The sequence below is a fragment of the Strix uralensis genome, chromosome Z, assembly GCF_047716275.1.
Source record: "Strix uralensis isolate ZFMK-TIS-50842 chromosome Z, bStrUra1, whole genome shotgun sequence".
Lineage (NCBI taxonomy): Eukaryota > Metazoa > Chordata > Aves > Strigiformes > Strigidae > Strix > Strix uralensis.
In genome coordinates this window covers 14,978,047-14,994,527 of record NC_134012.1, presented here as the reverse complement: position 1 = coordinate 14,994,527, position 16,481 = coordinate 14,978,047, and the positions used below count along the sequence as shown (strand labels likewise).

Genomic DNA, 16,481 nt, shown 5'->3' with positions numbered 1-16,481 from the left:
GTTGTCTTTGCTATGTATGTATTTTTGATGTTTTAGAGAAAAAAGTGGATATGCTGGATTGGGCAGTCAAAGATAAGAGAGCAATTGGAAGTGGTCAGAATAATGTGATTAAATTTGGAATTATTTTTTCTGTACCTTTCGCAGCTAGACCAAATTACTGATCCCACTGCATCTGAGTGATACCTAAAGCTGGTTAGGGACACGGATTCCTACGCTTTCAGAATTTCACTCATGCGAAGATACCAAATCAAAGAAAAGAATCTATCTGAAAGCAAGCTTTTGGTGAATCACAGGATCAAGACATCTTTATATTCATGTCCCTCTGATATTACTAATATACATTCACCTTCTCAATGCATCACCATTCTAAACCTAGTTGGAGCTTGGGGAAGAAGTTACTAGAACACAGAAATTTGCAGTAGTTCACACAATTAAGAGAACTGAATTCTGCATTCCCTATTCCAGCTCCATTAACCTTACTGAAAAAGGGAGGTAGTACTTTTAACTACACAAATCAGTACTTTGTGATTTCTTTCAGCAGTATTTTGTATTTGTAGAATAACTGCTGTATCTGTACCTGGTTTGAAATCCATAGATGCCTAATGTGGTAGTGCACTGAGTGATGCCAGTCCTCTAACTTCTTCTGGACTGTAGGTTTCTAAATGTTCCAAGTTTTAGCCAAGTACTACTTCTTGGAAGTTTAGAAGTGTAATTAAACTAAACACAATTAATTATATGTAAATTTAATTGAAATGGACCACAACAACTATGAGACAAATGTGACAGACTACTGAAAGCCTTACTCCTAGTTCTGCCATACATTTGCTTAGAGAACAGTATGTAACCTCTCTAGTGTTTGTCAAGTCACAGGTGAAAAGTGAGACACATTGTGGCAAACACCATTTTAAAAGTCTGTGTAATTAAGCAGTATTTGTATTACAACCTTCACTAGCCCCTTCCGTAAGGAAGGAACTTCAGTTCTTTAGTTGCAAAATGAAAAACATTTATCAGACGTATGCAATTACAAAGTCTCTTTAATGCAACTATATAACACATAGCTACAAATTCCACATACTTATTGATCAGTAAGTGGTAATAATTGTTAAGTCGGACGGAAATCTGAAACTCTGACAACATCTGTGGGCTGGGATATTAAATGCTATTAAAGCTACAATTACAAGCTATCTTGCTGTGGCTCAACTTGTCCAGTATGTTTGAATTAAGGTAGTCAGACTCCTGTTAAAGTTTGAAAACTCACATTTTAATTGAAATTTAGATTGAAAATAACATCACATCACTCATGCTAACAAATGTACATAGTGGTGACTCAAGAACAGAAAAACAGTACCACAAATAAACCATGGCTCAAATCTACTCTAGCTGTTCCTATACAAAGCGGCTGTGGTGCATACGTTGCTGCCTTGCTCTGCTTTTGTTGGGCTCCGTCCTTTCCTTGAGGTAGGCACCAGCACCCACTGCTTTCAAGGAAGACTTGAGCTCCTCTCTGTTTACCACTAGGAGGTGAGATACTCTGATGTGGGGTAACAATGCAAAATGGAAATGATTTGGCTGAAAAAAAATCCCGTATAAGCCAGAGAACTTTATTGAGTAAAATAGATACAAAGGTGATATAGACAACCCAAAACCAGCTCAGTAGCAGTGTTTTTTGCAGTGCCACATTATAGATAAAGCACATTAAGAAACCTTGCTGAGCCTTTTCAGTTTTTAGATTATATATTGCCAGAGATGGACACAGCTTCACATTTGAATTGCTTGTATTACATAGGTCTGAGTATTTCAAATCAACATAGAAGAGATTTTTGTTAAATCTTTAAGCTGCTGTTACTAGTGGTGTACTAATCTTCAAAATCAGTGATTCTGTTGCATTACTCTATGCCTTAAGTTTTTGTCCACACCACCAAAACTCCAGCCACTCCTTCCTGGGGAAGTCCCTTTTCAAATATCTTGTTTAAAAGCAAAAAGTAATGGAAAAAAAAGAAACCACAACAAAACCCATTCCTGGTATTGCACATCTCACACAAGTTTGTGTATATATATATATATATATATATTTTAAATATGCTACAATTAAAAAAAAAAAGGTCTATGGCACTTTACAGAATACAGGTTTACAAAGTTGATCAAACCACAGATATTTGAAGAATTCTTCAATACCACAAAAACAAAATTAAATTGAACTAACTGGCACACAGGTTTTAAAAAATCCCCAGCAACTTCTAGATTCTAGGCAGTGCATATAATTAAGAAGCAGTTACACTCTGCAGCCCCCTCATGAAATAATTAAATTAGCTTGAAGCTGATTTCTCTTTTTTTCCAAAAGATCTTTGAAAGCTACTGCTGAAGTGAACTTCAGGAACAACTTTAAACAGCTGTCAAGCTGTCAGATTTAATGAGTGCACCCTATACCTGAAAACCTCATCCAAAAAAAAAAAAAAAAAAGCTGTTAATACATACCATCTTATCACTTGCTAGAAAAACAGAACCCTGAGAAAAGAAATTCTGATTTTTTTTTTTTCTGTATTTCTTCCCAGCCTGTCTTCTATGTGTGCTATGTGATCAACATGGATATTCTTATAAGTTAATTATGTTGTTGCAGAGCAAGTTGATAGTATACCAGCAACAAGCAGAAAAGCTGGTTCTTCTTGGTTATAAATGCAAACAAAAGCAAAACATACCACTGAAAATACCGCCTTTGTACTTAACAGCGGCACTATTAAATTTTTTTAAGTGTTCTGTAGATCACAGCAGAGGTCAGCGAGTAATGTAAATGAAGGTTGGTCACTGTTTACTTCTAAGCCAAAGCAGTATATGCCCTCTCTACCTTCTGGAAGAACTTTGGCTGAAGCCAAAGCAGCATTTCTCGCCCTAACACAGTGTCACGATTCGTTGGCGGTGGCGACGTGGACATCGGATCGCTGCCCACCAGAGGAGAGCTCAAACCGCGCATCCCCCCGGCAGCTCCCCTGCCCCTCAGGGGCGCGGCCAGCCGGGCCGCCGCCGTGCCGCGCGCTCCGGCAGGGGGCGGAACGTCCCACGGCGGCCGGCACCGCGCGGCGCCAGGGCCGGTTTGTTAAAGCCCGGCTTTGTGCAGGCAGTTGGCAGAACTGGTTCCAGACCACGGATTGTTGTTTAAAAGTAAATATTTAAAAGAAAAGTGCATTACCCGTTTTAGACTAGACTAGGGGGGGGCATGGGTTGCAGGAGCAGGTGAGCGCAGGAAGAGTCTAGGTTAAAACAAACAATCCCTTTTTAACCCGAGCTCGCGTGTTGCAGAGCGGCTCGGCCGTCTCCTCCGCGCCCGTCGGGCAGGCGGCCGAGGCGCCCGCGGCAGGGCCCGCGCCGGCGGGGGGCCGGGCCGAGGGGTGCCGCGCTGCACCGCGGGCGCCGGAGGGGGGCGCCCACCCCGCGGGGGCTGGCGGCCGCTGAACTGCTCTCGTACTGAGAGCGACGGGAGCAGGGTACTGAAACCGGCGAGCTACCTGCACGGTAACAACCCTTTTTTTCAATACCTATAGATAACTAGTGGCACACTTTAAGGCACGGGCCAGGCATAAACAAGAACTTCTGCTCCGTATTATACAGTGAAGTGACAGAGCAACACTGTCACTGGATGATGCAAAACTACCAAGAAGAGTCTAGAATTCACTTAGTATTTCATTAGAACTACTTCTCAGATGAATTATCCCCCATGCTCCTATGGCACTGTTGCATCACTCCTTTGTTTTTCAAAATACCTGTAAAATTTGTTTTCAGAAGTAGTTCTAGTAAGTGATGCAACACCACAAGTAATACAACCAACTGCCTTTAAGAAAGGAATGTCATTTGTGGCAAGGCCTGTTTAATTTCTGCTGATTGAGTTGGAAAAGGGTCCATACTACATGCAGTTTTTTTAAAAAAGGAAAAATATCTTCCCAGCCATGTAGAATTTGGCAAAACTTCCTGAAAAATGTAAATTTCTTAAGGACTCATGTGGCCCTGGGTCATGAGACAGACCGATCTGTAGACTAGGAATGAGGTTTCACTGGCAAAAGAAAGAATAATACTGTTGAAGTCCAACACATGATCTGCAGCTGTAGGAGAGGCTACAGCCCAGGCCAGGCTGTTGGCATTCACAAGATAATGCCCAGTTGTGCAGTGGAGAGTTGTCAGCTGCTTGGGATTTCAGGCATTTTAATAAGACTGTAGAAATATTTCTAACAAGAGTTATTTCAAACAATTTTGTCAGAATCAGGTGAAAGCCAGTATAACAGCTTCTCAGTCTAGTCAGTGGAAACAAAACCATTTACCTGCTAAGTAACAAGTGGCACACACCTTGCACTATAAGCTTCAAGACAAGGAAACCTGGCAGGGACTCAGTTTTTTAAATGTTTAAAGACTGGTGTAAACTGCATCACGTCAGCTTTGCTCTCTCCAACATATACCTACTATCTGAGAAGGCACTGTACTTTAAGGAAGTTCGGTATCAAAAAGCACCTCAATGAAAAGTATGGTACCAAATCAGGTGGTGGTGAAATATTCACAGGTGAGGGGGGGCCCTTGGAAGGAAAGCCTAATTAAAATAGGCTTCTCTTCTGTATATAAAAAAAGAAAATGTGCTGGCTTTTATTATTTCAAATCCAAATTCTTCAAAGTGACCAAGGTGGGTAAGGCAATCTGATCAATCAGAATTTGTCAGTTACAACAACAACATTCCTGCTATATACACATGATTCCTCACCTTCCCAGTCAGATTAATATATTCCACTGTGTCCTGAATATAGAATGAAACTAAAAAAATCCCCAAGTATTTACATTCTGCTTTTGGGATCCTTTCTCTGATCCTCATTGCCCAGCAAGGAAGAAAGACCATTTCAGTAGTTCCGGCCTGGAATGCATGGGGCTCAATCACACAAATGGTAGAAACAGGTAAGTGGATCTGCTTGCCCAGTCAATGGAAAGCAGATTAACATCCAGGCGCTGGTATTTTTCCCCACTGGACTTAAAGGAGGCAGATAAGGTTTTTTCCTTCTTCAATTTCTTCTTGCACTTTGTCACTGGATGTGGCTATTTCAGCTTGCGCCGAGAAGACTGCACAGATGAACGTCAGAATAGTGCCACCAATAGCTGTGTAGAAAGCCCAGCCCAAGGAGCAGTCTCCTAGTTTGTAAGCAGAAGCATAAGGTCCACAATAGCTTATTGCTTTCTGGCATCCCCAACCTGCAGGGTAAAGTATCAAGCCTAAGATAAGGAAGAGGCCTAGAAATAAAAACAGAAAGACAGAAGTTTAACAAACGATCAGTTTAACACCTGTTAAAATGCAAGGCATGTAGTAATGGTTATCATGGTCACTACTTACTCCCACGCACCAGGATTGTAAGATTCTTCCTCATCCATCCAGTCTTCCTTTACTGATTGTTCCCTAGTATATACTATTGCAGTGTTTTATGTAAACTTGGAGCTATCCTGTGGTTTTACTTGTGAAAGGCTTATTTCATATGATAATGGCCTAGTTCCTAATTTTAATCTCTGTATTCCTTCTACATCCTTTGTTTTCACACCTTATTGCTAGGTATACAGAGCTTGCAGAATATTCGAGCATTTCTGCCAACTGTTCATACTTGCACTTTTCAAATACTTAGGAATGTTTCCATCCACTTTTGAGTTTGTGTTTTGCTAGGCCTCATTCAGCTTTATTTAGTCATTCATCATAAACATTTTTCCTCTGCAGTTCTCCTACACTGATTTTCTCGCATAGAAAAAAAATATGAAAAAATCTCACACTGCATCCTGCTTATTTGGCCACATTACGACATAGTAGAAAAATAATACTGCCAGTTCAGTAAGATGCTTTTGTAATAAAGGGATTCTGGAGTCAAGACTCAGACAGATCTAAGTACCAACGGCCAGTGCACAGGTAACACTGGGATCCTTTAAATAGGCAACTGACTGCTGCAGAAGGCAAGCACATGCAGAGCAAAAGCCTCAACTCACCATCTTGTTAAACTGCTTGAACACCCTGCTGTGCCTCACTCTGGAAGTAAAAAGCTCAGACTAGATGTTTTGCCTGTCCCATATTCATAGTTTTCTCTCCTATAAGAGCCAATCTTCATCTAAGCAGTGAGGGCTTCATTAAGGAAATTAAAAGTCACACTAAAGTCCACGCACACATGATGTGCCTGTGCACAAAGATGAGAGATTTAATCAAAATGCCTAATATGCTAGTGGCTACAGTGGTCTCTAATGGGCCCTGCTAAAAATAAATCACAAAAGCAGACCTCCCTCATACAAGGTATGTAGGAAGGAGCTAAACATCAGGACAGCTCATAGGTATCAAAATTTTCTTTCTGTTTTCTTTAAAATTTTACTCAGAACAACAGGAAGAACTATGAAAAATAGTTTTTGCATAAACACAACCAGTTTATCCGGAAAATGAATACAGCCTTCCAGATCCCATAAACATAACCTATTTATTTGTCATGCCTTGTAAAGCCCTTTATGCAACCTGGCACCTTGACAAAAATAGCTGGTAAAGGTGCTGTCACTTTCTAGAAGTGGGCTGAAAGTTGTACTTTTTATGTATGGTGATGGTTCACCCATTAGATTTCATCTAATCGCAAAATTTCTACAAAGTAATAAAATAGAAAACAGTCCTCTTCCCTATACTAAGAGATTACCAAGAACAGCTGTAAAGTCTTGTTCACATATTCTTCAATTCAGCTGGACTAGCCTATTCTGCAGTATGTTAGGTTTCCGTGTTTGTTTAAAGAAATTCAGCCTGATGCAAGAAAACTTCACTGAGAAAGAAAAGTTGGGTCCTAGTTAGTAAGCAGTTAATATACACAAAATGCAAAAACCATCATCCAACTGTCTAAAATTAATGTCTGTGAATGCCAGACATTTCACAAAAGAAAGTCCTTCCTCCAGCGTTTTTCTAACGATGACACAACACCATGGCATGAATGAACTAAATGTCATTATTCTTTGGGGCGGCAAAATCCATTAGCGAGTGACATCCATTCTCTGTGAAGGGATTTCATCACTGCTTACATTTAAGAACCAAGTGACAAATTTTATGCAGTGTTTCCTGGCTGATTGGCCAAACTACATTAAGTATTGCTTTATCTTGGACAGACCTGGATAAGCTGTGCTTTCATCCTGCTGAGCCCTGCAGCTGTTTCAGACTAAACACCAGCAGTTCCTTCACCTCTATTCATCACTAGTTTCCTGTTCTGCATAACCAACATGACCATACTATGTATTTTTCTGACTGTACGCTGGTATGGGCCAGTTGCCATTTTCTTTTAACGATCACAAGCCCTTTGATAGTTAAAAATTACCATCACCAAATTAAGAAGCTGGATCTGAAATGCCAATGTTGCTGCTGCCAACAAGCAAGTTTTTAAAGTTTACCACTCCATCGCTCACAAACCTAGAGAGCCTGTGTTAAACAGCAAATCTGGCTTATGGCTGAGTCACAAGCAGGACTAAGAAGCTACATCCATCTCTATTTACTAGAACTAGAGCACTGAACAACTCCTGAAAGCTACTGGTTCATGGTATGTACGCCCCAAGTTGAAAAGTCGTTACCCAAAACTCAGCCCCCAAAAGGCTGAAGCACTGCTGACAAGTGTCATCATCAGGACTTTACTGAATTAAAACTTTTTTTTTTTTTTTTTTTTAAGAGTACAGAAAATGCCTGGAGAAATATTGACTACAGCCCGTAACTGATAAACTACAGCTGTTTTCTCACAGATGAAAACAAGACTTAGAGAAAAGTTTTAACTATGGACTTGAATATGGTCAGAGTCCTACCTGATTTTTCCTTCAGATAGCTAACTTTGTGAAGCCTATACTGGCCTAGCATAATGAAAACAAACAAAAAAGTACTGTTTTCACTACCGAGCCTACCTTCTACTACTCCATTTCAGTGTAGACAGACAGCTTCTCAGGACATGCACCTCTTCTCACTATCACTAATATTTATCATAATTTCTCATTTTGTTAATACCTGGTTCCTACTTGCTAGGAAAAGTGAATAAAGATGATTCAATTAAGCCAATTCAACATACCCTCAACAGAAATGGCACTCCTTGGATTTCATGCTAACAACAAGTAGGGAGGCACAGTCCTCATCATGTATTCAGCTCAAACGTCCAGTACCCAGAGCAATGGCTGAGCGGCACAGGGTGGTGAGATCCCTTCCTGGCTCTCCCTACCTGCCCCAAAAGGGGTGCTCAAGTAAAAAGATCCAGACGAGCTTTGCCTCCGGTTTCCCAGTAACTACAAAAGAGACAGTCACAGGCTACAGAGCTCATCTCAAGGACTGCACCTTAAACAAAATAGAAGGTGCTTTACCACCCACCAACTAATGGTCTAATGCAGAAGCCAGCAATCCAAAGCACTTAACTGTCCAACTACCTGTAACTGGAGCAGCAGCTTTCGGAGATCCCTGAAAAAGAACCAGCTCTCTGCTCCTGGGAACACGGATGCAGAGGAAAGGGAAGCAAAAATGCCGATGTGGAAAGAACAAGATAAGATATACCAGAGGGCTGTTTCTACAGCTATCAGTGTAGCCTTGAGCTACATCTAACACACGTGCAAGCAGCTGCATTTGAGCAAAAACCACTTATGGGCCAGTCTGTAGCAAGACAATGTACAAGGGGAAAAAACATGGTAAATTCTCAGTGCTTGTTTCTCATACCGGCGTCCATGGGGCAGAGCCTGGTCAGGTCCCTTAACATCTCTTTGCTTCTTTGATAGAAGCTTAAGCTTAACTGCCTATATCCCCGCCTTTTTGTAGCTGCTGCTCAGTCCCTGGGGCTCGCCTGCCTGCAGCTCTCTTGTTTTGCTTATTTATTTGCATTACCACAGAGCCTGGCAACTCGGCTCACAGTTTCTGCCTCCAGTAGCTGATAATCTGCTTTTCAGACAAGACACATGGAGATGGAGCACAAGGCCCAAGTGAGATAACCCCAAACAGCATACTGGCAATAGCTTCATCAAATCTATAGCCTGTCGGTTACCAATTTTTCTTTTACTGCCTCTGCAACAAGACAGTCTTGAGAAAAATGTTGAAGGAAGAGAAGTGGGTTTTCAGTTGCTTGTGGACAGCACAAAGCAGCATGGGAGTGCATGGTTTTGTTTTCTAAATAGTCCCCAGGGGGAAGGCGGAGGAGGGCAGCGGATGGCTGCACGAAGCCAGGAGCTGGGTATCTTGCCAGTGAATGAAAGATGGCAGAGAACATGGCCTGGAGCTTACAAGGGACTGAAAAGGGGAGCCAAGCGCCTTACCTGTGGCATTCATTTATAATCAGAGCGCACAGGAACACAAGACCAGCTCCTAGTACAATCTACAAATTCATGTATAAAAGTTGCTCTTGGGATTAACTAGGTTCCTTGAATTTGATTCAGTTATTCTTACACTTGACTCATTCAAATATACTTCTGCATTTAATCTGTATTGCGGGGCTTTCTAAGCCATCTAATGCTGTAAATTAAGATTAAAGCACTTAAGCTTTTGTTAGCCATAATAGTGTAAAGCTCAATTTTGTGTTGTATGATTTTATGTCAGCATAACCTGATAAAGCAATAATTATCTCCTGTCAACAGTTTGCCTTGAGATGTATCTGGCAGGACAATAAATATTAATGGTAGAGATTTCTTTTTCTTAATAACTCAGTTTTTGCTCTTGTCTCAGTGTCTTTGAAGAGAAGCCAATCTTCAAGAGAAAGAACAGAACAAAAATCAAGTACTCTGTCTGAAGAAGTTTTCTGCAGTGAATCCTTTCAGTTCGTCATGCTGACACACAGTAATTGAGAGTTTTAACTCTCAGCTAATCTACCTGTAGAATTATTGCTGTTTGTTCCTCCTGCTGGGAGGAACAAATTCATTTGGAAAACATTACCAGCTGTTTTCCACTGTATTCCTCTACTGGCTGGAAGAGCTCAGGCTTGCTCTGTTCTAGATTTAACCCCCACTCTGATCACAGCTGCACTGCTGGGAGTGCAGCTTCTGCTGTACACATACTCTTGTTCCTACTTCTTAATTAGCTCTATCCCTCTTCTTTAAAGCAGTATGATAATTTTTCAGAATTACATTCTCCTTTTTGTTAGTTGTTGCCAGCTCACCATTACCTTTCCTTTTAGGATTACTTAAAACAGAGGTCTGAAGGAATGCTACACAATGCTGCTAAATGCCTAGGAATGACAACAGAAAACTATTTCAATTACTTTTCTATCCAGAGACCTCATTTACAACTCTTTGGTATAAGTGTGTCAGCAGAGAACATTCTCCCATCTTTCACTGAAGGCAAATTTGCCCACATAACATTTTATTATCAGTCCCTAATTACCCGCTTTCAAAAAGAAGCCTTAAGAAATACAGAATTTAGGTGAGATTTAGATTTTATTGTTATTATTAGACTAAAATATATTTCCTGATTACCACACAACCTGTTAACCTAGAACAGCAGTTCCATATTCAAATGATGTAAAAGCAACCCCTTTCTCCAAAAACACCAAAGCAAACGCATACTGTGCACTATCTATATAAATATAGCGGACTGCACTGCTGTGCAACGATGTTTCTGAGCACAGTTCTGTAATGCTTTTTCTATAGGAGAAGCCTTTTTGTATTTGTGCACCAAGAGATTTTTCCCTTTTAAGGGCCTGAAACTGCAGCAAGCAATTGCTTCTCCGGTTTTTATACACTGCAGTGGCACTGCCAGGCTAACATCGTGGAAAACCAACAGACCAGTCTATCGTTATGGGCATTTGTCACATTATGTGCTGGAGTCAGATCTGAGTAAAAGCTTTTTCATTCCATCCTTGGAAGCAACCCTCAAGACAGGGGTTAGGCAGATGCTTGTTTAGTTAAGTGAAGGCATGCTATTTAGTTTTGACAGTCTCCTGTGCAGCTGCTGTTGTGCCATATTAAACAAGAGCATATACTAACAAAGCCAATTTCCATTGCAAAACCTGAAACTATCTTCTCATTTCCTAGCAAAATAGCAAAAAAGCTTTTAAATACTGCTGAAGAAACAGGAAATTAAGCAGCTGTGATCAATGAGGTGGCACTGTAACAGGCTCCCATAGAGCAGCACAACCAAGTAAGAACGTTTAAGAGGAAAAGGGTAAAGGCGGGGAGGGATTAGCCTTGCACAACACCACGCAGGCAGCGCAGGCAGGTTGCTTCCTCAGTGGCAGTGATCCTGGTCATTCTCATTTTCTGTGCAACCACAGGAGGTTAACACTCAGCACCAGCCAGGCAAAATAATCCTGCCTTTATTGCTCCTATTTCCAAATGTATCAATATGATACCTGAATACCTGAACAATTTAATCTGTAAAGCATTTGTACTAATGTACTATGCTAGCTTAACCCAAGGAGGCTTTCTTATATGCAAACTTTCCCTGAGAAACCCCTACGCAGCAGGAATACTACCAGGTTGCCGTTTGCGTGCTTTTGACCAATTCATCCTCTAACAGACAACCAAAGCGACAGTCTCCTACTCGGCAGCTGTGTAACAGACACCTTCAGCCCTGTGAAATGATTCAGTAATCCCATTTTAATCAGAGGAGAGCTAACGAGGCAGGCTCAGGCCAGCTGACATGCTAGTCTCAGCACTCCACACTGGCTATAGGAAAAGGGTGAGGGTGGTGTGGGGACACTGAAGGGAGTGCTGGTTACAGTACCCGCAGCACAGGGCCCAGACCTGCCTCTGCAGCTGCTCTCCATCCCCCTGGATGACTGTAGACCCACTGTATGCAAGCAGCTGACCAGAGGCAAGAAGGTCTTTGCCCAAAAAGAAGGGGGAGACTCTGCAACACCCTAGTGCCTTGGAGACAGCCTCTGGCTCACTTGGAAACATTGCAGAACAAACAAAAGACAAATTCATAACATTAAGATCAGTGTTTAAAAAAGCCTACCTGGACACCACACTCAATGCAGGTTCGCACAAGCAGAGGGGATTTGGGATAAATTAGAAGCATGGCTGTTGAGGCTAGGGAGGGTTGCCAGTGGGCAGTGCACCAAGGCAAGGTCCATCCCTCCATACCTGCAGTCACTGTGAAGGACTGCAGCCATGTACAGATTTCTGCATACCTGGGATACCCCAAGCTGAGGCAGGAGAATGAATTATTTAAACCTATAACCAGGTGATGGCTCAGAACCTGAACATATATTTTTTTTTTTCTGTTTAAAATTGTCTCAGGGTCATAATAAGGGTAAGCAGTTACTGGAAGAAAAAGCAGTTCCCTAACCACTGCCTTCCCCAAACTGAGGAATAGGATAAGATCCCTACTCTTTTCAACAATAAATTAACTATACTATTTGCTTATGCATCTTTTCCCATTTATTAAGCACATGAAAGATTCTCATTCATAACCAAACCTATGCAAAGATATGTAAACTGCTGATGGCATTACTGATGTTTGGTGTGGAAACAGGGACAGGACTACAGTGCAGGTGGCTACTGGTGGGAGACTCAACTATTAAGTATATTTTGCTACTCACAGAAAAAGCTAAAAATAAGTCAGTTTATCAGCTTGATTTGGGTTGCTTTGGCAGAATGACATCATATGGGGGATTCAGGGTTTGTTTTTTTTTTTAATATTGGTGTGATCTAACTGCTTGGACTTCTCTGTAACAAAGTGTGAGCCTGCAGACTGCTGTTTTTAGGAGAGGGGAGGGCACATTCAACATTAGCTTTTGGTGAAAGACCATTAGCTGGGAGGAAGGGAGATGCAGAGACTCAAAGAAAGATCAGTCCCAAGCCCTGAAATGACACCACTGCCTCTTTGAGGGCCATCAGCCATGTGGAGTCATGTCACCACACTACCAGGGGCTCCTGTGCCGCGGATGCTAACCCTGCAATTAAGTCAAGATAAAGCACCTTATAAGGGAAAAGCCAAATGTTGCTCCTCTCACTGCTGTATTGGTATATCTTTGTTCTGTTTATTGTTATTACTGTTATTGCTATTGTTACTGTTCTTGCTGTTGTTCGGTTTGTTGTTGTTGCACTGCTGTATTAAACCTCTCCTTATCTCAACTCCGGGGTTTGTATTTCACTCCCTGCCCCGTCTGGCTGGAGGGTGGGGGAGGGGCAGTGGCAGCGTGGTCTCTGGTCACAGCAGGGCCTAAACCACCACAGCATCCTATATACAAACTGCATCATCAGTCTTGTCTCTGAGGCCTGGAAGCAAAAATCCAACTGAAAGGGAGCTCTGCTACCCTCCTGCTATCCCCTTGGCCTCTCAGGGGACAGCCAGAGCTCTCTTACTCCACATCACCAGGGCAGGGGTGTAAAGAAGTTTTTGGCACCTCACCTACACCAGTACAGGTAAGCGACCTCACCTTGGTGTGCACATGTGCCACAGTAAAACATTTCTCAGTGGGTGGTGTAAGAGTCTTACTCTGAGCACCATTTTATGGAAGAGATTTATGCCTGCTGAGTAAATCAGCTGCCAAACTTGATCACTGAATTTTTTGTTGAATTTTTTATTCTTTTTGCAATCTGCTGTGTCTTTACTGGTTCCCATGTGCCTACCTTCGTAGGGCAGGAGATGAGCCGACCACCAAATCTAACAAAACACTGAAATCTTCACTTGATTTCTTTGAAGTTGCTAATACTCTCCCTCAGGCTCAACAGCAATTTAGCACTTGACCTCAGTTTTCCTTCCCTGGCATATTCCAACCCAGCAGTCCCCTTCACTTGAACTTTCAGCAGCCAAGTGTGTATTAGATATCATGCTGGCATTTGGCCATATAGGTTACAGGAAGCACTGTACCGCAGACAGCAAAAGCAGTTCAGACTGTCAGGATTTCCATTAGAAATCCCCCCCCGCCTTTTTTCTTTCTTCCCACCCCAAGAATTCAGAACTCTGGCATCAGAAAAGAAAAACTCTGAGCTGAATCCAAGAGGAAATATGCTTTTTGAAAAATGCACGCTCTGCATTTTAGAAAGACAAACAAGAAGCTTCCTTGCCTTCGAGGGCAAAACCACTCTCGCTCTGCTTTCCTGCTGCCTGGGCTCCTCAGCTGAGCGACAGCATCCATCATCCACAGGCAGTAACGTGAGCTCACAAGGTGCTTTTTTCCTTGTTTGCCAGCTTGGCCCCTTCTCAGATAAAATAATGCTTTTTTACAGCACGCTGCTGCCTACAACTAAATATCCTAAACTACTCTGCAACTATCATAATCTTTCACATCATGCTCCAAGAATTAAAGAGCTCTAGTAGCCTCATGCCTCCTCCACAGCAGCTTGCTTCTCCTTCTGTGTTTTCTGCCCTCACTGAGGAACGTCCTGGCTGACCTCCCGCTTCCCGCTCTGCAACTCCCAATGGCTTCCTTACCTTCCAGCAGCCAGGGGTGTGCAGCCACATGGGCCCATGGCCTCATGCACCATGAGCCCACCCTTCACAGCCAGATCCTACTTCATACACCCCCTCAAGTAGCTCCAGATCCCTCTTCCCTTCAGATGGTTCCCATCACACTCTGCTCAGGCCATCTTCCGAATCACGCAGGCTCCCAAAATGAAATGATGACCAATAAATATAACATGCTAAACTATTTCTTAGAGCAAGAGATGTAAAACAAACTCTTCCAGCAGCAAAGACAGACTGTTACAGACACAGCTGGCTTCAAACTGGGTTTCACCTCTTCATGTTAGAAAATTGTGGAGAAGTTTCCTTGCATTTGAGGGTAAAGCTGCTCTCCTGAAACTGAACTATTGCCCAGGTACTGCAGTAGTTTCTGACAGAAGAACTCCCCAAGCAGGGAACAGAATACATGAACAGTAATAAAACGGAACAAATAAGAAATCAAGGAAAGGACAGAAGAATGAATGCAGGGAGAGCTTGTGAGATACGTGAAAAGTACTGTAGAAGACACTTCACTGCTTGGGACTGAGCAGGACAAGTGCCAGTGGCAAAAATCAGCCTCCCAGAATAAAGCAGAGGTACAAGAGGAAATGCTGGGCAGGACTAAAGTAGGGTGAAATGTTAAGAAAACCTCAGTGCTGGGTGATGAGAGGAGAATACTAAAGTAGGACCCTGGAGAGGAAGAAACCGAGTCATCCCCCAGCAATGCTGGAGGAGAAAGTGCCAGGATGACAGAGGGAAGCCCAAACCTGCAGCATCTGGGCCCAAGCAGACAGACTCCAACAAAGTGGCCAAGGGAACTTAATGCTCCTGGCCTGCCTGCAGTGGCCTTTGAAGACACAAATCTCTGCCTCATCTGACTGGACATATATCTGTTAAAGGTGTAACTGCCAGCGGCCCAGCCTGCTAAGCCACACGACAGTAAAATGCAGCCATGCATTCACCTGACCAAACCAGAGACACTGTTTGGCATGTGGCTTGGGACACAGGACTCCTGACTGATGCAACCCAAATTTTACATGCTTTTTTTTTCATGCTTCTGTCAGAAACCTCTTTAGTCAAGCCCCGTTAGACCTAGAAGCAAGTGGACTGTGAACAGAGAAAGTGGTGAGAGGGGGGTGAGCCACGAGAGGCCTCCCAGATGAAGTCATCAGCACTCTGAAGACTTTAGAGAAAAGGAGCGATTTTATCCCCTTTCAGTAAACCTGCCTGGAAACATAGCCCCACTCCAACGTGGCAAAGCAGGAGTAACAGAAACTGAACTCCCAAACCCAGCTGCCTTCCAGACACACCAGCACCCTTTCCTTTCTGCTCTCTCCAAGGCTTCCCAGGCACGTGATGGCATAGCTCCTCACAAGGAAACACAGGGGCCTGCTCAAGTTTTGCGGTTGAGATAATGTATGTGCTGCCAATTTAGCTTCTGCCTCCTGGTGCGCAGTCAGGCTGTTGCTAATGGGTTGTGGCTCACCTGAAAGTCACGGGGCTTTGTCCACCCAGCCACGATGCTGGGGGCCAGCTCTGCCCAGCTGTGCCCTTAGAGGTTAAAAGTCAAGAAAAGTTGTTGATGAATTTTATAAAGGAAACTGTCAGAGACAGAAGCCGAACCAGTTTTAGGCTCTGTCCTAAGCTCCCCTCCACCCTCCTTTGAGGCCAGGTTGTGTTTAGATTATGTTACTTAGTGAAGTACCCAAGACCAGTTAAGGCTTGTAAACACATATGCAGCTATCCTATATGCATACGAAGGTAGGTCAGTAGGGGATCACCAGTTATTTACTTCCTATAACTAGATAATTACTGTGAAAATTTACTTTGAATTCATTCTTATCAGCTACCATGCAGTAACATGCTGCCTCTTCTAGCCTCTGCATTTCAAGTGATTCACAGACTGTAAAAATAGAATACTTTCCCAATAAAGACACTTAAATGAAAGTCTGCCTAGTCTTCATGCTATTGGGTAGTAATTATGTATTTAATTACATGGCTCCATTCTTTGCACTCCCTATTGCAGAGAAAAAATGCTTTTCCAGATGAAACAATCCTCAAACATCTCCAAAACCAGGGCCACTGTTTACTGTTTCTACAGCTCCAGAATTGAAAGGCATTG

General features: G+C 42.6%; 1 protein-coding gene and 1 pseudogene across 4 annotated transcripts in view; both read right to left on the bottom strand.

Moving 5' to 3' along the window:
* Nucleotides 1-1,239: 1,239 nt before the first annotated feature.
* Nucleotides 1,240-4,303, bottom strand: LOC141938165 (uncharacterized; annotated as a pseudogene).
* LHFPL2 (LHFPL tetraspan subfamily member 2) overlaps nt 1,240-16,481 on the bottom strand; it is a 129,323-nt gene continuing 114,081 nt past the window's right edge. For all 4 annotated transcript variants that reach the window (XM_074856758.1, XM_074856755.1, XM_074856757.1 and 1 more), the window contains one exon: nt 1,240-5,256. In XM_074856758.1, coding sequence (XP_074712859.1) covers nt 5,000-5,256 — 257 coding nt within the window. In that variant the 3' untranslated portion in view covers nt 1,240-4,999. The remainder of the gene's footprint in view (nt 5,257-16,481) is intronic.